At 35.8% G+C, this 23,087-nt stretch overlaps 4 protein-coding genes across 8 annotated transcripts; 1 reads left to right on the top strand and 3 right to left on the bottom strand.

Annotated features, from left to right (window-relative positions):
• Window positions 1-3,853: 3,853 nt before the first annotated feature.
• LOC105255385 (CCAAT/enhancer-binding protein gamma) lies at window positions 3,854-8,145 on the bottom strand. Of its 3 annotated transcripts, none has more exons than XM_011264642.3 (4): window positions 7,955-8,145; window positions 4,875-4,976; window positions 4,638-4,794; window positions 3,854-4,391 (listed from the first exon to the last, which is right to left on the bottom strand). In XM_011264642.3, the coding sequence occupies exons 2-4, from the start codon at window positions 4,974-4,976 to the stop codon at window positions 4,285-4,287; spliced, it is 366 nt and encodes a 121-aa protein (XP_011262944.1). In that variant the 5' UTR covers window positions 7,955-8,145; the 3' UTR covers window positions 3,854-4,284. The 3 variants fall into 3 exon arrangements, with proteins under 3 accessions (XP_011262944.1, XP_025271215.1, XP_011262945.1); XM_025415430.1 differs by lacking the exon at window positions 7,955-8,145 and adding an exon at window positions 7,771-7,948; XM_011264643.3 differs by lacking the exon at window positions 7,955-8,145 and adding an exon at window positions 5,384-6,371.
• An 870-nt stretch (window positions 8,146-9,015) lies between these two features.
• On the bottom strand, window positions 9,016-12,649 carry LOC105255384 (RNA polymerase II-associated factor 1 homolog). 2 transcript variants are annotated; one of them, XM_011264639.3, is made up of 8 exons: window positions 12,350-12,649; window positions 12,186-12,278; window positions 11,773-12,097; window positions 11,548-11,691; window positions 11,356-11,459; window positions 11,011-11,227; window positions 10,681-10,927; window positions 9,016-9,714 (listed from the first exon to the last, which is right to left on the bottom strand). In XM_011264639.3, the coding sequence occupies exons 1-8, from the start codon at window positions 12,421-12,423 to the stop codon at window positions 9,287-9,289; spliced, it is 1,632 nt and encodes a 543-aa protein (XP_011262941.1). In that variant the 5' UTR covers window positions 12,424-12,649; the 3' UTR covers window positions 9,016-9,286. The 2 variants fall into 2 exon arrangements, with proteins under 2 accessions (XP_011262941.1, XP_011262943.1); XM_011264641.3 differs by lacking the exon at window positions 12,186-12,278.
• Window positions 12,650-15,514: 2,865 nt separating this feature from the next.
• On the top strand, window positions 15,515-18,277 carry LOC105255382 (probable protein S-acyltransferase 23). The gene is made up of 8 exons (XM_025415488.1): window positions 15,515-15,726; window positions 15,996-16,110; window positions 16,188-16,313; window positions 16,382-16,827; window positions 16,916-17,165; window positions 17,239-17,411; window positions 17,548-17,713; window positions 17,786-18,277. The coding sequence occupies exons 1-8, from the start codon at window positions 15,557-15,559 to the stop codon at window positions 17,987-17,989; spliced, it is 1,650 nt and encodes a 549-aa protein (XP_025271273.1). The 5' UTR covers window positions 15,515-15,556; the 3' UTR covers window positions 17,990-18,277.
• Window positions 17,077-22,635, bottom strand: LOC105255383 (engulfment and cell motility protein 1). 2 transcript variants are annotated; one of them, XM_025415487.1, is made up of 9 exons: window positions 22,534-22,635; window positions 22,117-22,415; window positions 21,253-21,546; window positions 20,729-21,157; window positions 20,012-20,428; window positions 19,493-19,930; window positions 19,106-19,412; window positions 18,842-19,026; window positions 17,077-17,143 (listed from the first exon to the last, which is right to left on the bottom strand). In XM_025415487.1, exons 2-8 carry the CDS (start codon window positions 22,246-22,248, stop codon window positions 18,863-18,865), a joined length of 2,181 nt encoding a protein of 726 aa, XP_025271272.1. In that variant the 5' UTR covers window positions 22,249-22,415; window positions 22,534-22,635; the 3' UTR covers window positions 17,077-17,143; window positions 18,842-18,862. The 2 variants fall into 2 exon arrangements, with proteins under 2 accessions (XP_025271272.1, XP_025271271.1); XM_025415486.1 differs by lacking the exon at window positions 17,077-17,143 and having other exon boundaries at window positions 18,629-19,026.
• Between the last annotated feature and the right edge of the window lie 452 nt (window positions 22,636-23,087).

Raw genomic sequence — 23,087 nt, 5'->3', positions numbered from 1 at the left:
GCCGACGTCGACGTCCGCGACGTCGTCGTCCGCGACGTTGCTCTCCGCGTCGTTGTTTACGGGCCGGCCGCGGGTCCGTCGCGGTTCGAAAAGCGCCCCGTGTCCCGCCGCGGTAAGCTCGCTCCCGTTCCGCGAGTCCCGCCGTCCGCCGTCCGCCGGTTCCGCCGTTCCGTTCGTCTCGGCCGCTCTACCGGGTGTCGCGTTCGCACGCCCGCGCGCGCGCGCGCGCGCGCTCCCCTCGGCCGATCGACGTCCCTCTCGCGGGTGAGACACGGGAGACCCGCCTCTTCCCCTCGCGGCCGGCGATGGAGATTCTCCCTCGGTCCTCCTGTCAAAGGCGATCTCGTCTCGCTCTACTTCTCGCTCTACTTCTCGCTCCTTCGCTCTCTCTCTCTCTTTCTCTCTCTCCTTCCTCTCGCCCCGTCCTTCTCGATTATACCCGATGCGCGGAAATCACTCGGAGCGACACTCACGAGCACACTTCACGGCTGCCTCTATCACTGGCGGCCTCCACCAGCCGCGAAACCATCATAACCATCGCGCACCATGAGCTCGGCGCTCCGCTCGCCGGGCGACTGAGAGAGCCCCGTGTTGCGCTTCTCTCTTTCTCTCTCTCTCCCCCCCTCCCTTCCTCCTTTCCTCCCCACCACCTCTCTCGCTCGCGCTCGCGTCGATGAAAGAGAGAGAGAGCGCGAGAGGACGGTGCCGTGAAAACGTCGGTGACGTACGATGACGTCGACGTCGACGTCGATGGCGACCGGGCCCGAGACCGACGTGGACAGCGGCACCGAGAGCGCCGGTCGTTCCCGTCACTGGCGCGCACTCGCGTCGAGGAAAAACACACGGGAAAACAATGCGCGTGTCGGCACTGTCTTTCCGTCGTTATCTGTCTGTCTGTCTATCTGTCTCTCTCTTTCGTCGCGAGAGATACGGGAGAGCGAGAGCGAGAGCGAGAGAGAGAGAGAGAGAGAGGATCGAGCGAGACAGATATGTACACGCGAATTCAATTCTTGATAGACTCGGTATAAGACACACGACTCGGCGGAGATGACGTTGATAGATCGAGTCCGCCTCCGCGAGGCTCGCGCTCGTCCCCGGGTCGCTTCGCCAAACGGTAGTCGACCGCCGCGAGCTGGACGACCTGGACGTTTACGCGCTGTTGCGCTGGCCAGCCGATCCTCGCCGGCTACCTCTACCTCCTCTCCTCGTCCTCTTGTTCACGAAAAAGACCTCGCGACGATTGTCGTCCACGAACGTTCTCCGGAGGACTCGTCTTTCTCTCTCTCTCTCTCTCTCTCTCTCTCTTTCACGGCGCCTCCTTCCTCAGCGCCCGTCGTAGGCTCCTCGCTTTTTCGAGGGCTCGCTGCTCTCCGGGACCCCCTTCCTGCCTTCTCCTCTTCTTCCTCTTCCAGCACCGTCGTCTCCTTCTACCCCGGCGCCCCTCCTCTTCCCTCGCCGAGAGCTCCTCGTCGACGACCGCAGCAGCAGCAGCAGCACTCAGGGAACTCGCACCCTCGCGTGCCTTCTCTCGCGCCGCTTTTACACATACGCAACCCTCCGGGAGGTCTCGCGCCCTCGCCGGCCTCTCTCTCGCCACCCGCGCTTCCCCCGAACCGAGTTCGACTCTCCTCACTCAAGTATCCCCGAGGAAACTCGCGACCGAAACGTTCGAGGCGAGATGCTCCCTGCAGCCAACATGTCGTCTGCTACACGACCACCAGCGCAGCGTTCACCGCGCTACAGACGGCCTCAGGTTCGTACTCGGAGCTGGAGATGCCCTCTTCCCCTTGGAGCCTCGTCGTCGAGCGCGAAAAGTTTCACGCTCGTAATAGGCGCGATTTCACGATACTTCTTCCTCTACAGATTTAATCGCATCTTGGAATAATATATCTCCCGATCACGCGTATCTTGCCGAGATTCTTTGACGGATGATTTTGGGAGGAATGTACGTCGAGTTGCCTGGAAACGCGGGAGAAGGATACGCCAGGGTGATTCTTCCACATTCTCGGCTTTGGATAGTGGTTGTAGGGTTCGGAGGATGTCGCGGGTCCTTTTTCAAGATACTCGGGGCTCGTCCACTCGGTGCGACGTTCATGCGCTCTACGAACGCCAGCCGAGGATCGATCGGGTCTCTTCGTCCGCGAGTATTGAAGCATACAGGTGCCGTCGATGATTCTCTCAATGTGTCACCAGCTCGTTCATCAGCGATTCCAAGTTACTCCGCACGAGCATCTTCGCTTTCGAGTCTTTCGAGCGAGGATGTATCGAATAAAAAGGATAACAAGGATAATGGCAAAAGAATAATTACCTCGCTATTTTGTGTACAATTGCAAAATGTAAACAATACTCGATTCGTCTCTTATCTTCCTCTTACTTGTATATAATTGCGTCAATATTGTTTACTTCTCTCATCTTAATCAACAGTTACTTAACAAGATACGACATACTTGAAATTTACCCCTTCCATTTTTGCTATAAAGCCAAGAAATTCAATCGTATTCCCTCATTTCATCGTTTCAAAATTTACAAACATCTTATATTTTGCTTTTATTGCACCTACAATGTATTATGTATGACGGTACTTTTTCATATCTTTGAAACTTTATCTCGGTAGACTTTTATTCCTTTTATAAATTTCAGCTTGTCTCTCCAGTTTGTTACATATGAAATTTTTCCTTAAATTTTATTGTAAAATATTTCTATTACTTCCACTTACTCACGCATGTATCTTCATTTTTTATTTTTTACAATTTTCCACAATGTTTATAATTTTATTGAACTATTTTTTATTATTCATTTTACTCGTGCTGTGGATCATATTTCATGTTATATCGCTTCAAATATTATATACATTTATCTCAGATTTTCCAGTGAGTTTTATATACAAATTTATTTCTTTATTATTGATTAGAATAAACATTACATCACGCTAGTTACAAGTATTTTTTGTTGCAAATATGCATAAACATATAATATATAGACTTTGCTAAGTTGTACAAATTTTAGGAGACAACATGCTTTCGTGGAGAAGAAAGAAACTACCGCAAACATAAGCTCTCTCTTTCTAAATTTTTACATTGCCGAAACCAAAGAAAAAGAGAAAACTATAAATTTATATATTATGTCTATGCAAATGTGTTAAAATTGTCACATATTTACTGCACAGTACTTTGTATAAAATAAAGATAAAATTGAAACGAGCCTAGAATTGACAATAATTCGGCCGCCTTTTGATTTAATTTATACGTACTAAAAAAATCTTTGTGTCAAGTTGATTATATATTGTTTTCTATAAATTGTTTTGTACAATTTAATCGTATTAATAACGACGATAAAAAGATGATTCATTTCAAATATATTTAGATATTTTTTCTCATGCAATACTTATGCTTTTTGTCCTTCATTTCTATAAATAGATGCTTCCAAATCAAATGCATTCTGTTTAAATATTTACGCATCATAATTCTGGAAAAAAAAAAAAAAAAAAAAAAAAAAAAAAAAAAAAAAAAAACTGACAACTCGTTATCAACGAATCCATTGAAATATCTAACGATTTGAAAACTGTTTGACACATGCCAGAAATGCCCATCTATGAAAATGAAGGTTCAAATATCTATTATTATATCTATTATCTAGATATTAAAATTGAATTACAATTGTATACCATACTCCCAAATTATGCAAACGTAATTTGTTTTGGAAAGAAATCGAATTTGCTTAAAGTACTATATAAATATTGCAAAAATATCGTTTTATAAATTGCATTTTATATAATTATATAACGAGATAAAATAAATTTTATCTTGATAGCATTTAGCAGATGTGTAGATGTTAAAATATTAATTTCTATATTCACCTATACATGATAAAAGCACATTTTCTAAGGTACACATTACAAAGATACAATGTCAAGTATAATATATACATATTAGTACTTAATTCGTCCATCTTTTGTACTATTTAGATCAAAGATCGTAACATCTCTATTGACTGATCAGCATGAATACTTTTGTACTCGATTTTATCATAAGACGACTTTTGCCATATCTCTTGCTGTTATTAGTTGTCAATAAACTATAAATTTGATCGATGATAATTTTCGACGACGCTGCAACCCGGAAGGCTCGCATTCAAGAAAACGCTTTTCGCGTTTTAAATATTTTCCAATAAGTTTAAAGAGCACATCTTTCCAAGATGACTACTCTTTCGATTAAGCGAGCACTTGCTTTCTCTTGTTTCAAATTCAATACCACGCTGATTTCTTCACGTGGTGCTTGCATCAGTTTACAGCTCGGCCGTAGTCGTCTTTAGCACATCTACCGTAGATTTATCTTCGGCCAGAAGAGAACTTAGATCTAGATCTTGAATGTTTATAGAGTGTTGACTGGAACCTAATAGTAAAAAATTATTCATTCATCTATCTTCTACATATCTAAAATAAAATAAAATAAAATAAAATATTTTATATATCATATCTTTAGATAGACAACTTTTGTGTTGCTTTATTATTATGATAAATAATCTTGAAATCAAGATAAAATTACAAAAATAATTTAGGGCTATTTTATTATTAATTTTTTCTACCAAAGATGTAGAAAAAAATTAATTATTAATAATTTGCCAATGATTTGCCTTACCTGCATGTGCAAGAAAGAGATCCTTGAGAAACCCTAGCTCCTTTGTAAGCATTTTAATCTTCTCCTCCAACAGTTCATTCTCCGTTTTCAGCTGATTTACTCGTTCTAATGTTTGTTGCGTGCGTAATTTACTCTTTACTCTGGATCGTTTTACGGCCTGTGAAATACGAAAATAACGATGACAGCACATGCGAATGATAATGTACGCGCAATTTACATGCGAAATCGATACACAACCTGGTTATTCCGATCCCGCCGCTTCCGATAGTCCTCGTCTCCTCCTACCTCCTCTATCTGCTTTTTTCGTTTGGCGTTATTTTCTTTATTTTTTGGTGCCATCTAAATGAAAGACAGATATATTCATCAATTCATTTTATAAATAACATTTCCCTAACAATTCAAGAATAACACGTGAAGAATTAAAATTAAAATTACAAATAATTATGGATTATATTTATGTTTTTAAATTTTATTTATATGTTATTTACACATATTATTTTATTTACATTATATTTATATTACATATTTATATATATTATTTTATTTATATTATATATTTATATATATATTATTTTATTTATATTATATATTTATATATATTATTTTATTGATATTTATGTTTTCAAATATGACTGACTTGACGGATTTAAACGAAAATAAAAGTTAAATTTTCAACGATTGTAGGAAGACGCATTTTTTTTTTACTATCTAGAATTTACTGGCGTCGCGAAATTTTGGCTACGCACCGTTTTTGCGTGCAACTTAAGCCGGTGAATCGCGATTGCTCAACGATTGCACTACTATTCCATCGAGGTAGACGCGTGACAAATATTTATATCGATGTTTCAATATCCGTGCACACACCGGCAACAGGACAGGTCGTTCTAGGCCGGTGGCGTAAAACGTTCTTCCAACCGTGTTTATTTACCCAATAAGACCTTGAGGTCGCGTTGTTGAGAAACCGGCCCTGACACCTTCGCGCGCAGCCTCGAAAACCGCGAACGGGATACTTAATTGTGACGCGCATCTCGCGGAAAAGAGAGAGAGAAAAAAAAAAGAACGAGACTCGGGACGAATTTAGCGAGGACGGCCGCTCGTCAAAATCGACAGTCATCATCGCGATTGCGGTCTCGTTAAATCGTATAATCTTCAAGGTCGGCCGCGGCAACAGTTCAGCTTGACAGTTAATCCTACGTCGACGGTGCTCTTGGAATATTTCCGAATCGTGATCTCATCCACGAGATAAATCAACGGAAAAAAAAATGTACGGACGCGACATTTAGTTAATCGCGATAAATTAAAAATTAGCGATTAGCGCTAATTGTGTCCCCGTTGCAGCTACTGTGCAATAATTTGTCACGCGAGCGAATAGTTATGACATTTCTGAAATATTGCGACGTTATGATTACCGAGAAAAAGATAGTGTTGTAATTTTTCAGCAATTTAGCGTAATTTTGATATGCTTCGAGCGTTTCTTCCAAATATTTGCTTCGCATTCGTTACAATTGTTTCCGTGAATTGATAACGTTAAACTCTTATATAAATCTGACATCATCAGAGAGACCGCTCGTGCGCTATAAACTCAATCGCACACATGTATAAACGAAAAACATCGAGCCGATATCCCCGCTAAGATATATATGAAGAAACAGCTGCGTTAGAATTTCTCCATTTTTTCCTATTTTTCACTCCATTTTTTATGCCACGCACGCAAACGAACTTTGCAATTTTATTAGATTTTTTCTATTATTCATTTATTTTATTATATTTTTTTCTATTATTTCTTTATTTTATTATATTTTTTTCTATTATTTCTTTATTTTATTATATTTTTTATATTATTTATTTATGGTATTAGATTTTTTTATATTATTTATTTATTTATTTTATTATATTTTTTATATTATTTATTTATTTTATTATATTTTTTTATTATTTATTTATTTTATTATATTTTTTTATTATTTATTTATTTTATTATATTTTTATTTTATAACGAAAGCAAAGAGATTCCTTTCGCCTGCAGCATCGAAAACCCCATCCTGGTTTCGATGACACGTGATACAATCGTCGGGGAATTTTAAACAGATGCGTTTCCCGCCGGTTTTTCCCCTCCCTCCCTCGCGCGACGATAAAAGCGGAGCATTATTATTGATTCGATGCATCATCGCGATACTTTCCGCGTTATTAATCTATTTACACGACGATAATACGAATGCAAAGTCATCCGGACTCGTGACTCGGTCCCATCTTTAAGCAAAGTAGAGAGAGACAGCGTAATTAATGCGCGTCTCTCAGGGTCAATGTTTTCAGAAGAGCCATAACATCTCTCGTTCAATGACGGATTCAAAGGCCGTATCGTGAACGGACTCCTCCCCCTACGCGATAATAAATTTGGAAAAAAAACGAGAATGAACGAGATCCAAGTAGTTTCCTTTCGCAAGATTGCGACATCAAACTTGCAACTCGACTCCGATCTAAGTTTCTATCCTACCAAATAACAGTTATATAACTGTTAATATTATAATTTCCCACTCAACAATTGTTACATGTTATGTAACAGTTACATAACATGTAACAGTTGTTGAGTGGGAAATTATATATGTAACGGTTATATTTTGTTGAGTAGGAAATTATAACAGTTATATAAATGTCACTCTAATCTCAGTAAACACCAAATAAATAATATAACTGTTAGTTACAATTTATTATATTTTTTATATTATTTATTTATTTTATTTTTTTATTTTATATTATTTTATTTTATTATTATTTTATATTATTTTATATTTATTTTATATTTTTTTATTTATTTATTTTATATTATATTTTTATTTTATAACGAAAGCAAAGAGATTCCTTTTTACTGTTATATAACTGTTAGTTACAATTTCCCACTCAACAATATAATTGTTACATGTTATGTAACAGTTACATTGTTGAATGGGAAATTGTAACTAACAGCTTTATAACAGTTATCTGACGTTTGTTGGGATTACAGTGACATTTATAAAACTGTCACACGTTATATAACAGTTATATTGCCAAGTAACATTTTTATAACCAAGTTATAAAAATGTTAATTGGTGTTTGCTGGGATTACACCTTCTGCACTCGAAGCGATATAACGTACGTGTATCGCGACGAGGGAGAAAGAGAGAGAATGCAATTGAAACAGTCCTTGGGTAAATTCTCGAGGCTGTGCAATCGAGGTAGCGCGACGCACGAGTGACGTATCGTCGGAACGCGGAAAATTCGTCCACGTGGCCGAGCTCCTGACGCGCACCCACCGTGCCTTGTTATGTCTACTCACTAACCGTTCGTGCGACTGGACGACTCGCTGATGCCGATGCCGATCTCGCTCACGTTCGTTCGCTGCTTGATTTCCGTACTGACCACCCGGACCCGGAGGACCGTACTCGGTGTAGAATGGAACCGACATGTGCACCGCGGTGATACGATTCGATCGGTGCATGACGCAATGCACGAATGAATCGTCGTCGTGGATCGCGAATGGTATATACGTCGTCCTCTAATAATGCCTTCGGGAACTGCATCGCGAAATTACGATACCGACAAGAAGTGTCAGTTTACCTACCGAGCGAATATCTTGTTTTCTTATATATATTTTTTTATTTATCATATTTATATTTTATTTCTTATATATTATATATATATATATATATATATATATATATATATAATACATATATACATTATTTATTTATATATATTATATAAATTTATATATTAATATATATTATATATAAATTATTTATATATATATATATATATATATATATATAAATTTATAATATATAATATATATTAATATATAAATTTATATAATATATATAAATAAATAATGTATATATACGAATATTTATTTTAGTATTGATGAAGAGCGAGAAAAAAATAAGAGATAAAATAAGATAATAAAAGAATTCTCAAATCTCTTTGTAAGAGAGAATTTTTTATCCCTTCTCCTGCGTTTCTTCTAGTTTTAGATTTTAATTTCTGTGATAAATGTGCATATTTAATATAAAAATAAATAAATAAATAAATAAAATATATATATATGGCAAAAATTATTACAATAATTTGTTTCGAAAACGTAGTATACATATAAATTGGAAAGAAAGTATTTTATAAAAAAATGTTTCCTATAAAAGTTACAAGGCTTAAAATGATTTATTTACTGATCACTATAAAAGAATCTTTTTAAATTCTACAACTTTTATATAAAACATTTTTTTATAAAATGTTTTTTATAAAATGCTTCCTTTCCAAAATATTAGGCCGTACCCTGTATATATAATTGTTAAAAAATAAATTTCTGGCAAGAATATTTTCAAATGGAAAATGATTCCAGAACCAAATGCGTAATAAAAAAATGCTTTCCTTATAAATTTATTTTTTTTTTTTCAATCGTACCACCGAGCACTCGTACATTTTGTAAAACGCGTGTACGGTTCTTCTCCAAAAATGTCCACTCAAACAGTATCAGAGTATCTTGTATTCATTCGGTGCTCTCCGAACACAAGCGGAATATTTGTCAAGTGCGACGATATAAACGATTTATTCGTCGAAGCGATTCGAATGGAAATGATCGACAAACAAGCAGAGTACTATCGATCACGCTTCTCGATTCACTCGCTTTCCGAGCCGCTTTCGCCGCTCGCGCTGGCGGAGCCGCTACCGCTACCAGTGGCGGATCTCGACCTCGATCGCGATCTGGACTTGGATCGCGAACTCGACCGAGATCTCGACGGTGACTTCGTAGGCGTTCCCGAGCGCGATCTCGACTTGGACCTAGATCGCGACGAGTTCCTGGACTGAGGACTGCCGGATCTAGACCGCGATTTGCTGCGCGACTTGGACGGCGAACGCGACTGGGAGCGCGAGCGTGATCGAGAACGCGAGCGCGATCTGGACTTGGATGGTGAACGCGAGCGTGAGCGCGATCTCGATCTTGAGCCGGAACGAGATCGTGATTTGGATCGTGATTTTCTACTAGACGCTCGCGAGGATGCCCTGGACGAGGCGCGCGATTCACCCTCGTTCTCCGCTTCGGAACCTGGAGACAAATTTTCCATGTCAAAAAAATTCTTATGATGATACAATAGCAAATATACAGGGTGTCCCAAAAGTCCCGAACCGGTCGAATATTTCATAAACTATGCACTTTAGAAAGAAATGTTTCAGACAAAAGTTGTATGGCTTGAAGGGGACCATTAGATAGTGACAATGATTTGATATGGGAGAGTCATTTGAAAGTCACGTGAAGATCACCGTCAATTTCTTAAATGGAACCCCCTTTTCTTTATTACATATTCGTGTAGCTTATCTCGAGAGCTTTCCTAAACACTATAATAAAGTATTTCTTCATTGAGTACTTTTCGAGTTATGAGGCTTGAAATAATTTCTTAATTTTACATAAACCGTAAAATATCTTGTGAAATATTCATTTTTCGATTATTATACCTTAATAATTTTATGTACAAAATAACGAGAGGAATCAATTGGTGTAAAGAAAATACATAGTTGTTTCTAAGAAAAAATATGTAATTTGCAATTAACAATTCCATATTTTTTCTTAAAAACAACTGTATGTTTTCTTTACACCAATTGATTCCTTTCATTATTTTGTACATAAAATTATTAAGGTAAAATAATCGAAAAATGAATATTTCACAAGATATCTTACGATTTATGTAAAATTAAGAAATGATTTCAAGCCTCATAACTCGAAAAATACTCAATGAAGAAATACTTCATTATAGTGTTTTGGAAAGCTCTCGAAATAAGCTACACGAATATGTAATAAAAAATAGGGGGTTCCATTTAAGAAATTGACGGTGATCTTCACGTGACTTTCAAATGACTCTCCCATATCAAATCATTGTCACTATCTAATGGTCCCCTTCAAGCCATACAACTTTTGTCTGAAACATTTCTTTCTAAAGTGCATAGTTTATGAAATATTCGACCGGTTCGGGACTTTTGGGACATCCTGTATAAAGCAAACCTCCAAGTGGCAAACCTTTGCCGTCGTTTTTCTCCACTTCTTGTTGAATGTCTTGTTCTTCTTCCTCCTCCTCTTCCTCCTCTTCGTCCTCGTCTTCTTCTCCAGGCGGTTCCAATTGTTTCTCCCGGTATCTCTGCATTCTGAATTCATTGGCGTTCAGTGGTCGATGACGTACAATCAAGCGCGTGTTATTTGGCTGCTGTCCGACCTTCTGGCGCCGTTTGCTCAGTCGCACTCGTGTCTCCAGTTCGTTATAGTAAACCTATGGTACACAAGATTAATGTGACGAGCCGTAAAATTGATAATGCATGTGTGATGTAACCGTGTGTTGATGTAAATAAATACCCCGTCTTGTCTTATCACGAGGAAATAATTTTCCTCGTATCCCTTGGAGGCTTTGCTTTTGACATTCCAATTATACTCTCTCGCCATTTTGTACTCGTACTCCTCGTCGTCAGCGTAATCGATACCAGCAGTAAAATCTCGTCGGCGTTTCTCTAACGTTTCTTCCAACGGTAAAAAGTAAGCTACAAACTGCTCGCCACTCTCATCCATCACACCTCTGTAAAGAACATTGTTTTCATAAAATCATCTCAAAATTAATTTTAATATGTTTTTCTTTCCTTCTTAATTTTAATATGTTTTTCTTTCTTTCTCATATTATTTTAAATTACTATAGCATAAGCTTACCTTATCATAGCTTGTGACATTTCCTCAATTTGCGCTGGTACAGATCGACCCGTTGGTGCAGGATCAGAATCAAATATGACTTGCGCACATGGATATTTCCATAACTAAATAAGATACATAATTAAAGGTTATTGATATAATGATGATATATTAATGTTTATACAAAATAATAACTGTTGCAGTGTTAAGTACCTTGAAGTCTGGATATACCGGCAATACTTCTATAGGTACTACATTTGCTTTGCTGTAGTGTCTTTCAATTGGTTTCTTATTGTCTTCAAATGTCTTTTCTATAGCTTTTATTTGACTATCGCGGTCCATATACAGTGTTTCCTCCTGAAAATAATTTAACAAATTTATATCAAGAAATATAGAAGGAAGATCGCATACATTACTAATGCGGAAAATGTGTCATACCTTGAAGTTCTTCTTGATGCTATAACCAACTTTGGCTTCAACCTTGTCCGCTGTTTGCGGCTGGAATCTAGTACTTTCTGTGGAAATATATTCTGTACGTCTGAGCCACGAGACGCTCTTGGCATGATGTCTAGATCGTTTAGAATCTTGTGGCGTAAGAACATCTTCCTCCAATAGTTTCTCATCAGCCGGATCCAACTGTGCATTTATATCTCCCGCGTATGTGTCCTTGTTTATCAGATCAATCTCAACACCTAAATCGTGTTCCGTCAATACTTCATACTTATAATTACGCTCCAAAGAGGTCGGATTATACTGAATGAACCTGCATTGTCAAAATCACAAATTATTTAAAGCAAAAAAAAAAAAAAAACGCAAATACGATGGAGTTGGACGAGTTGTTTTTTACTTACCTAGTCGGTTCGAAAGGATATGTTATAAATTTCGGATCAAACGGAATATCCGGCAGCGTATTGCAATATTTAACTCGACATATGAGTTCAGATCTGAGAGAAAGTGAGGGTCAGACGTGGAAATGTTTCGCACAGAAATTATACCATACCCCGCGCTTATTTACCTTTTTTCCGCTGGCCTAGTCGTGCGTTTATCTCTGTCGGCTTGATTGCTGTTGGTTTGAATAGTGGGTGCCATTTTATATCATCATATCACACGTCAATCGTAGAGTACGTACTCGTCGAGATCATTAACCATCAACAAAGAGAAACCCGAGACCGGCCATCCCGCTTCAGCGCACGCATGATGCGCCCCCTGATGAAGTGGACATGAACTACGAGTTCGCTCGGTAATAGACGTAGTACGTGGTTCATGTCCATGATAAACGAGATCTAATAATCCCAGGTAGCACATGAAACTCATAATGACATCATTATGACGTCATCATGATTTTATTTATCACATAAAAGTTAAAAATGTTTTTAAAACCTACAAACAAAAATGATTAAAAAATGAGCTAAAGATGACAAAAAGAATCGTAAATTTTTAAGTTCAATAATCGCATTATATAATTTTAAAAAGATTATGTTGCTTAAATATAATTAAAATGTACATGAATAATTAAATAAACAAATAATTGCGTAATATATATAAAAAATGATATTAATAAGTCATCAAAACATTGCCAAAAGTATATCAAATGAGATCATGATTTTTCTAAAATGACTTTTAGGTGACATCATAATGTCATTATGAGTTTCATGTTCTACCTGGGATACTAATTTAAGGATGTTTTGTACCTATTTTCAAAATATTGAGAATTTATGAAAATTGTACAGAATGCCCTTACTCAGTACAATTTTCAAATCGATTCATTAAAGCATTCACAAGTTATAAGGATTTTAATTTACACCGAATTAACATGTGTTCTTATGGGAAACGTATAACCACGTCGATTCGAATGACAAAAACACATGGAAATAATATTCAGAATTTGTTTAAAATTTGCAAAAATTTAGATACAGAGGAAATATTTGGTCAAATAATATTATACAAGTACTAACTGATTAAAAATATATTAAATATAATTCAATGATGTTAGTCATGTATCTGTCACAAGACGAAATTCTCTGCCAAAAGTTAATCATTTCGATTAACAAAATTCGGAATATTTCAGTAAAAACGTAATAAATATTAAAAAATACATCTCTGCGCTGTAGCTAAGATCAAATTCTAATATTCCACACAATTTCTCATACTCAAAATACACCAAAAGTGGATATTCATCAATATTGATTTTTAGCTACTTTTTGCTAGGATTGTACATACAAAACATCCTTAAATTAAATGTACACAAATTCACGCATAATTACTCTATGTTTTTAATGGATTCTGTTTCACATGCACAATATTTTTAGGAGAAACCAGGTTTCCGCACTTTGAGACCATCACGAGTCTTGCAGACCTTCAACTAAAAATGTCACCATTTTGTCGTTAATAGAAATTGTGATGGTGTTCATGCTGTGTCATATCCTCGTTTTATTCAAAATGTTTCGAAAATCTCTCCTTTAAGTTTAATTTAATATTCCAATAATTTTAAAGATATTCTCTTGACGATCAAGAATTTAATAAAATCAGATTTAAATATTTATGATAAATATTTCAGTGTCTATGACACATTTTACAAATATAAACATGAAATAAATCAATGATATACATAAATCTGCGCTCGAAATCAGCTGCGATATTTAATGATAAAATTATAAGATGAAACCATAAATAAAATCTGTCTTGAAGATTCGTGATATTAAAATTCCGTGAAACAAGTTATTAAAAAATTACTGTGACTCTTAATTTTCCATCACAAAGTTCCCAGCAAATACCAAGTAACAGTTATATAACTGTTAGTTATAATTTTCTATTCAACAATATAACTGTTACATGTTATATAACTGTTATGTGTTTAATACCAATTATATTGTTGAGTGGGAAATTACAACTAACAATTGTATAACTGTTACTTGGTGTTTGATGAGTTATTTTAATTATTTTAAACGTCTTAATTATTTTAAATGTCCTTCGTCTGAGTTTTCTTCGCTCAGCAAGGTTGTCGGGAATCTCCTATCAGTAAATTGGAGTGATTACAAACGCGCGCGCTGTCGACCAATTTCCAGGCGTCCTAATTTCTTGCACGCAGGCGTTTCCGTCACCGCGTTATCGATTCGAATGCGCAAAACACTGTGTGCGGTGATTGTCGATGGTATTCCCTTGAGAAATGCGGACGTCGTTCGTCGTCTGAAACTCCGGCCAGCGTTTCCCGTTCGCAGGAGTTCAACGCAGAGTTTTCAAGTCTGGAGGGAAAGCCGCGCTGCCCGGAAGTGAGTCCCGTAGGACATGGTTGGACCCAATGTCTCCTTGTGACTAACCGTCCCGGAGGGTGCCGGAGCGATTGCCACGCAAGGTGCATCCTTCAGAACGCCTTCCGAACACGAGCGTATAAATACAGAACTCGCGACGCTGTGCAAGGTAAAAAAATGTTATTTTTAATTACAAATAATAGTTTTTATTACAATTATTTGCTGGAAAGGTAGCGAGAATTTTAATAATGAAAAAATATGTCAGAAGAAAGATATAAACATAAAATAAATAAAAATTGCATGGATATTGTTTGGTATATATTATATATTATAATTTTAAATAATTCAATATTAAAAAAAAGTATTATTTAATTTATAAATACAGAACTCGCGATGCATGCAAGGTAAAAAAATGTTATTTTTAATTACAAATAATAGCTTTTATTACAATTATTTTCTGGAAAGGTAACGAGAATTTTAGTAATAAAACAATACGTCAGAAGAAAGATATAAACATAAAATAAATAAAAATTGCGTGGACGTTGTTTGGTATATATATTATTTAATTTTAAATAATTCAATATTAAAAAAAAAATATTATTTCAATATTAAAAAAAAATATTATTTATAAATACAGAACTCGTGACGCTGTGCAAAGTAAAAAAATTATTATTTTTAATTACAATTATTTGCTGGAAAGATAGCGAGAGTTTTAGTAATGAAAAAATACGTCAGAAGAAAGATATAAACATAAAATAAATAAAAATTGCGTGGACATTGTTTGGTATATGTATTATAATTTTAAATAATGTAATATTAAAAAAATATATTATTTAATTTGTCACGTATTTTTTTATCCTACTTACGGCAAAATTTTTATCTTGCATGATGTGTGTATTTAGGTGTATCCTGTGAGCCCTGTGGCAGGGCCTGGTGCGGCGCGATCCGTATGGGAACTAAGTCCCGATCCCGACATGGTCGGGCATCTACCGAACAATCTGATATCCAGCCATCAGAATCACGGTTCGGGCAAAAACACACGGGAAAGGAACCGTCCCGATGACAATGTCTATGCCGATGAGGCCGCGACTGGTCAGAGTCCCACCAACGAAACTAAACAAATCTTTGAGCTGCTCAGAGCCGGGTTAGATCATTTTCATTTTAAATTAATAATATAATAATATAAATATAATATAATAATAATAATAATATAATATAATATATAATAATATAATATAATAATAATATATAATATAATAATAATATAATAATATAATATTTTTAAAAAGAGAAAAAAACATTAAATTATGCCATAAAGAGCTGAAAGAAATAATTAAATAAGTCCAAAAAATTTGAAAAAAAGATATAATAATGAAGAGGGAAGTGCAAAGACATCATTCATTGTTTTTATAGTGAAATCGAGGTGGTCGAGGAATTGGTGGAAGGGAACGGATTGAACGTGCTCAGCGCGAGGGATGAATGGGGATATACGCCTGCTCATTGGGCTGCCTTGGATGGCAATATTGAAGTTAGTTTCTGAGGAAAAATTGTCATTATTTTTCAAAATTATTAAAGAGCTGGATATAAAATTTCTCCTTACAACAGGTCATGAGATATTTGATAGAACGGAGCGGTCCCGTCGATTTACCATGTCTCGGTACGCAAGGACCCAGACCGATACATTGGGCCTGTCGAAAAGGTCACAGTGCGATAGTGCAATTGCTTTTAAAGGTACAAAGCTGGAAAAATATCAAAGACTTGGCAAATGAACAGAGTCACAAGAAAGCTTTTTTTTTCAGGCGGGTGTCGCGGTCAACACCGCCGATTTTAAGGGCTTGACACCTCTGATGACCGCTTGTATGTTTGGCAAATTCGCGACAGCCGCCTTCTTACTAGGATCCAGTGCGCAAGGACATTTGACGGACATAAACGGCGACACCGCGTTGCATTGGGCCGCGTACAAGGGCCATGCCGAGCTGATCAAACTGTTGATCTACAGCGGCGTGGATTTACAGAAGCCTGATTACTTTGGCTCGACGCCGCTTCATCTCGCTTGCCTATCCGGCAATGTCAGCTGTGTCCGGATCCTCTGCGAGAAAAGTAAGATTGAGCTCGAGCCGCGCGATAAAAACGGCAAGACACCGTTGCAACTGGCCAAGAGTCACCGTCACTCGGAGATCGTGCGCATTCTGCAAGCAGAACAAAAACGCCGAGCTAGATGGATACCGCCCATTAATGAACTATGGTCTGCATTACTTGGCGTAATATATCGAAATTCAAAAATTAAATCATTTATGAAACCTGTAAATAATTTGCACGGTTGCTTTTTCAAGGGCGCTATTGTTTGGCGGAGCAGGCAATAGCAAGGGACCATTGCTACTGTTCATGATATCCGTCCTGCTATGGGGATACCCGATGTATCTGTTAAAGTGTATTCCGTTAACATGGAATCTCCTGCGCGGTAGCCATTACTGTTTCATTTACTGGAACATCCTCATGTGGATTTCCTGGATTGTAGCAAACAGAAGAGACCCTGGTTACGTGCCGCAGAACAGCGATACCTATTACAGAGCGATAAAACAGGTATAATGAATGATAACTGTAAAGCGATCGAATAGTTAATTAATTATGATTTACACACTTTGCGTTGTTTCAGATTCCATACTTCGATAAATGGAAAAAGCGCAACGTTTTACTATCGCGATTATGTCACAGCTGTAGATGTTTCAGACCCCTCCGGGCTAAACATTGTAGAATCTGCAATAGATGCGTCACGTATTTCGATCATCACTGTCCGTTTATATATAATTGCGTCGGCTTGAGGAACAGGTACGCAATCGATACAAATCATACCCGCTTGTACATGTCAAAATTACAATTATTAAAATATTTTTAACAAAAATACAATTATTAAAATATTTTTTAACAAAATTACAATTATTAAAATATTTTTATTTGTTTTCAGAATGTGGTTCTTCCTGTTCGTCATGTGCGTGGCGATAAACTGCTCATTCACCTTATATTTCGCATGTTATTGTATCGCGATTGAAGGAATTCAATTGCTGTATGTTCTTGGCGTACTAGAAGCTCTCGTCTTTTGCGGACTTGGCTGGATTCTAACATGCACTTCGGTAAATGTGATATGGTTATATTACAATTATATTATTGATGTACAATTTTCTATCATCCTTTTCTTTGAACAGGTCTTACATGCTTGTATGAATTTGACTACCAATGAAATGTTCAATTACAAGAGATACTCGTACTTGAGAGACAAAAGGGGCAAATACTTGAATCCTTTTAGTCGAGGACCCGTGCTCAATTTCATCGAGTTTTTCCTCTGCCCACCAGATCATCAAATAAATGATCCTCAACATTATCATATTCTTTCAGAAGATGTAATGTAACGTTACATAAAGGTCCTACAAATCTTTGATTAATTTATGTCACGCACTCTCTTGCACAGAGAAGCGTCAAGCGCGACCACTATAATATACATATATACATACATACATACACACACATACATACATATATCTGTGTGTATATATGATACACTATTTTTTCAAATTAACATATGTACATTTGCACATAAAATATATTATTGCCACTTATGAAATATTCACATTTCTCATAGTTTATATTGCTACATTCTGCTGCCAGAACACAAACTTGCATAAATGTAGTAAAAAGTTTTATATATAAAAGTTAAAATTTAAATAAATTATCTGTAAAACTGAATTTCATACTTTATTCCTTACACATTGACTTTGTAATATATTTCATACAAGTTGGTATAAAACATTAATAATACAATTAAAAGATGAAAATCTTATTGTATAAAATAAGCTATATAAAAAATCTTATTAAAATATCATGATTATGTACTATTAAAATTATTTGAAATTAATTAAAAGATTATCAACATGATTGTGTAATTATTCTATATGCGCGATTTCTATTCATAATAATATTTGTATATAAATAATTTCTAAAAACGAAATACATGTATAATAATTGCGTATAAAGATTAAAATATTTCTTTGGCAAGATGTATTGCTCTTGTACAATTAAAACATGCAACAAAAAATTACAGCTAAAAAATCTGAATCTACATCATAGTAATAAAATACAAAAAGATTACGAAAAAATATTTAAAAAATTATTGTATATGTAAAAAGAACAAAATGACTAATATGTCTTGTCTATCAAGTCAATATAATAGTGATGTAAGCTTTATATGACACAAAGTGACTTACTTTAATTCATAGCAGAAGTTTTTACTTTAGTTCATAACAGAAGTCATAATTTGGTGGCGGTTCGGGGACTGCAGGTGGATCTTGTGGAATATCAATTCCTTCAGCATCTAGAAGCCGTAACTTGATGTCCATGGATAATAGAGTCTCCAAGTCTTTTTCAGCTTCCTTACTAGTCATTCTGTTTCCTAAAAAATAGTGAAGAAACAAAAATAAAAATTTCCATGTAATTAATACTAATAAATGTAAATTGAATTTGCAACTTACCGAGTAAAGCATTAATGCCATCGGTCCAATAATCAAAGACTTGTTCATCGGGAGCAACAAAATCGAGACTAGATACTTCGACGGAATCCAAGATCAAAGAAAACGCCAACTGGTGTGTAGTTTTCCGTCTCTGCAAATCTTTCATGTGTGGACAGTCTCTGCCAATTAGCAATCCTCGAATTTCTACTACCGCTAGTTTCGTAGGAAGTTCGTCTATTGTTGGCACCGATTTCTCGTCACAATCTCCGTAATGGAAGACTTTATGATTTGGCGATAAACGGACATACCAAAATTTATCTTTGACCCGCTGAAAATATTAATGATTTCATTAAAAATTTCATAAATTGTGCATGATATATCGAATGTGTCCAATCAAAATATACTCACCTGTCCTCTAGCACTGTATTTCATAAATCTGGTGCCTTGTACCAAAAATCCTAATCGCTGTTGTTGGATTAATTCTAAGATTTCAGGCGTAATTTGTTCTCTAAGCTCAACGATCGGCCTCGCATGACTCTCCCATTCTTCCCTGCTTGTTCTCTCCTGCTGCCAGAGATTAGTGATAGTGGAATACGTGAGCTGCTGCAACTTATTTTTAAACTTATCCAATCCTGTGGGTTTGCATTGAAGCGCCCTGGTAATTTGCTCTCGTACAACAGAAAAGACTTTGACGAAATCTTCCGTGGTCGCTCTCATTTCCTTCCACGTCTTATTTAGCAAAACTATGCAGACACAATAAAATTCCTCAAAAGGATGATCGTGCGTAAAGAACATCGGGTGATAAGATTGACCTTGTTCACTGGGTGCTTCACCAATGCGTAACACCTAATTAAAACAGTATTCGTTTATTTTACATATCATGAGCAATATTAAACATTTATAAATTCTCTTAAACATATATCTTACCTCGCAAAGTAATTTAACGAGTTCTACACTTGTTCGACCAAAAGGACATTCATGCTCGTCTGCTCGACATGAATTCTCGAGAACGACCTTTGTATATGCTTCAGTATGATTACGCGCAAAGTATACCATACAGTCAAGAGCCAGCATACCCGGTGGTGTTTCAGTAAAATCAAGAGCTGGATTGATGTCATATTTAAAGCCCAGTTTCTTATAATCCTTGGCGAAAAGCCCTTGCTTGCGAGCTGTTACGTCTCCGCTGATCGCACCTTCTGTATCAAAAGCAATCTTTCGAAGTTCCTTGATCTTATCATGCGCATCTTGATCTTGTGGATCCATTTTTGTCATCATCCGTTGTTCCAAAAGGCTCAACATTAGTGTCTGCAATACATAGAGTTGATGCGCCATTTCCGCTCCAACCTGTAAAAGTAGCAGAAATAGTAAAAAAAATACATTGAATAACACGATATTAGATAGTCTGGAATGAAAATTGAAAAGTTTGTTTTTGTCTAGTTTGAAATACACATATACATTTATTAATGTAAACAAAGGTTTGATCTTCAAATTAAACTTTGTTTTGAAAATCAGGCTTAGTAATAAACAACCAACCATTTCAAAATTTAATAAGCTTGGATGATTTCAATTTTTTTCAAATTAATCATATACAAGATACGAAGAAAATGGTAAAGAAGTGCTATTAATATTTCGTTAATTACATACCTGCCCAGTGGATTGTATAACGTTTGTCAAAAATACGTTTCTGACTTGTTTGGATTGTAATGTGGCGGAAACTGCTCGTCTCTTGTATAAATCAGCTTTCAAAAACAGTGCGTTTATTAATGCTATCGCGTTTTGTTGAATTTGCGCATTCATACATTGCAAATGCATTACAAGGTTGGGGAAAGTAACTTCCTTTTCCACCTGTCCATATTTCCCTGTTGAATTCAGGACTATGTTCTCTAGAATACTTAGAGAAGCTTCCACTACATTGGTGTCCTGAGTTACCGACTGATTATTGACATAGCTTGCTACTTTATTAATAAACGGTGTTTCCAATATATCCCACGACACAATTCCATGATCCATCAATTCCACAAATGACTGAAGAGAAAACGCAAGTGCATTTCCCTTGTACTTTCCACCTTCCACCTAAAAATTTAACAATTGGCAATTGTAATATTGCACAAAAAACTTAAATTATTCAAATAGTTGCAGATTTATGCTATGTATAAAAAGCTCCATACTTGTGAAATGATTAATGCCAACCCTTTCTTGTTTATAAATTCCAGTGCAAAAGTCATATCTATGCTAAGCATGCTCAGCTTCTGCAAAGCCGCTACTTTCTCTTCCGTTGTTCCATTATTGAGCTTAGCCAGAATATCATTTGCTGTTTTCGATGGCGAAAACTCTAATCTGAGAATACTGCCATTTTTCACCTCATTCCTATTTTTCTCCGTAATGTAATTCTGATTGTTATTTTCCGAAAATTGTAACGAGTATGATTCCGCGTCAGGTAAATCCCATCCGTTGCACAATTCCTGTTATTAAAATAAATTTAAAAAAAAATCCTGTTATTAAAATTCAGGATTGAGTAAGTTTATATTTTTTTTAAACTAAATTAAGTTAAAGTTAATGAGTTAAAAAATTAATTTAGTTATGTTAAAAGTTATACAAATAAAAAATTAATCACTAAAGTTACGTTAAGATTAAATTAATGTTAGTTAAGATAAAAGTTAGTTAAGTTAAAATTTTGAAAAGCATTATTTCACTTTATATTAAATTAGATTGTAATTTTAAAATTAGATTACTCTAAATAATAATATGAATCATCAAATAAATTTGAGGGGAAAGTTAATAAGTTTAAATTTGTGTTTTAAAAATAACTGGTTAAAATTAAAAGTTAACTCTTTTTAAAATAATTAAGTTAAGTTAAAAATTATTAACTTTTTAACTTTTTAACTTTTTAACTTTTAACTAGTTATTATTACCCAACCCTATTAAAATTAATTAAAATAAAATAATAATCAATACATGTGCATGCAATATACATATTGTAGCGTCTTATAAATGATGAAATTACGTGATAACGCGATTAAAATTAATTGTACCTGAATAATTCCGGCCAAAGGTTGCTTCTGATTGAATTCTATGAGCTGCGGCACTTGATCGGTCATCTGAACGGCGATTTTCACGATATTCGAATCTTTCTGGACCGGCATCTTGATCGCTTGCGTGTACATAAAAAATGACAATTAGGCCCGTATTATTAGATTCAGGGCAACGGTGACCAGGACAACACCGATCACCGATCCAGTTTGTTTGTAATCCGCTCAGAAACTTGACAGATCCCTTCTGTCATACAACAGTGACAGCCATCGCAGCCATGACAGATGCAACGGTCACGTGGCTGCAAAGTTCCAAAATCTTACTAGAGTAATATTGAAATGATTAGTCGGAATAAAGAAATGTTTGCTTCTCTTGTTCTGATTAATTAAATATTAATTTAATGTCGATTAAATAATTACCCCACGAGTGGAATTTTCGAATCCATCCAAGGCGAGCCTACTTCCGGTCAATACCGGAAATGTACATTTGACGTTTCACAGGACCGCCAAAAATAAACACGACACATGTTTACGTTGCGTATATCAATTACATAATAATGCTAATTAAGAATCACAAATATTATATTAATAGTGTTTAATTGTATATAATATTTTTTATGACTATTATAATTTGTTTTCTAATATACAGGCTGTTCCAGTTGTCTTCCGTCATCTTTCAAAGACAAATTCCTGGGATCATCTGAAGACGATTTTTCCTCAACGAAAATGTCGAGGCACTAATAATTTTCGAATTATAAGTGATTGAAAGTAAGGGGTTTTTCGTAAATTAAACTTTGTAGAAATAAAATATTAACAAAATCACATTTTTGATTAATTTTAAATAGAGTTTACTTTAGTTGAGTTTTAATTTAATTGCAAAGATATATGATGACAAAAATCGGAAACATGTAAAAAATGATGGCCATCATTGACATTTTTGCTGAGGAAAAATCATCTTCAAATGATCTAGGAAT

The sequence above is a fragment of the Camponotus floridanus genome, unplaced genomic scaffold (assembly GCF_003227725.1).
Source record: "Camponotus floridanus strain SB8 unplaced genomic scaffold, Cflo_v7.5 scaffold120, whole genome shotgun sequence".
Lineage (NCBI taxonomy): Eukaryota > Metazoa > Arthropoda > Insecta > Hymenoptera > Formicidae > Camponotus > Camponotus floridanus.
Note: the sequence above shows the minus strand (reverse complement) of the source record. Positions and strands in the feature narration are given on the sequence as shown.

Bases quoted from the DNA above. Each gene is read 5' to 3' on its own strand.
- LOC105255385 (XM_011264642.3), bottom strand. From the start codon at position 4,976: ATGGCACCAAAAAATAAAGAAAATAACGCCAAACGAAAAAAGCAGATA. The intron at 4,795-4,874 runs GTTGTGTATCGA...CGTATTTCACAG, and splicing joins GGCGGGATCGGAATAACCAG to GCCGTAAAACGATCCAGAGT. The intron at 4,392-4,637 runs GTAAGGCAAATC...TTTTACTATTAG, and splicing joins TCTCTTTCTTGCACATGCAG to GTTCCAGTCAACACTCTATA.
- LOC105255383 (XM_025415487.1), bottom strand. From the start codon at position 22,248: ATGTACACGCAAGCGATCAAGATGCCGGTCCAGAAAGATTCGAATATC. The intron at 21,547-22,116 runs GTACAATTAATT...TTTTAATAACAG, and splicing joins CTTTGGCCGGAATTATTCAG to GAATTGTGCAACGGATGGGA. The intron at 19,027-19,105 runs GTAAGTTGCAAA...ACTATTTTTTAG, and splicing joins TGGCATTAATGCTTTACTCG to GAAACAGAATGACTAGTAAG.
- LOC105255384 (XM_011264639.3), bottom strand. From the start codon at position 12,423: ATGGCACCCACTATTCAAACCAACAGCAATCAAGCCGACAGAGATAAA. The intron at 12,098-12,185 runs GTAAGTAAAAAA...TTGACAATGCAG, and splicing joins TATCCTTTCGAACCGACTAG to GTTCATTCAGTATAATCCGA. The intron at 11,692-11,772 runs GTATGACACATT...AATTATTTTCAG, and splicing joins GCATCAAGAAGAACTTCAAG to GAGGAAACACTGTATATGGA.
- LOC105255382 (XM_025415488.1), top strand. From the start codon at position 15,557: ATGGTCGGGCATCTACCGAACAATCTGATATCCAGCCATCAGAATCAC. The intron at 15,727-15,995 runs GTTAGATCATTT...TTGTTTTTATAG, and splicing joins TTTGAGCTGCTCAGAGCCGG to TGAAATCGAGGTGGTCGAGG. The intron at 16,314-16,381 runs GTACAAAGCTGG...TTTTTTTTTCAG, and splicing joins TAGTGCAATTGCTTTTAAAG to GCGGGTGTCGCGGTCAACAC.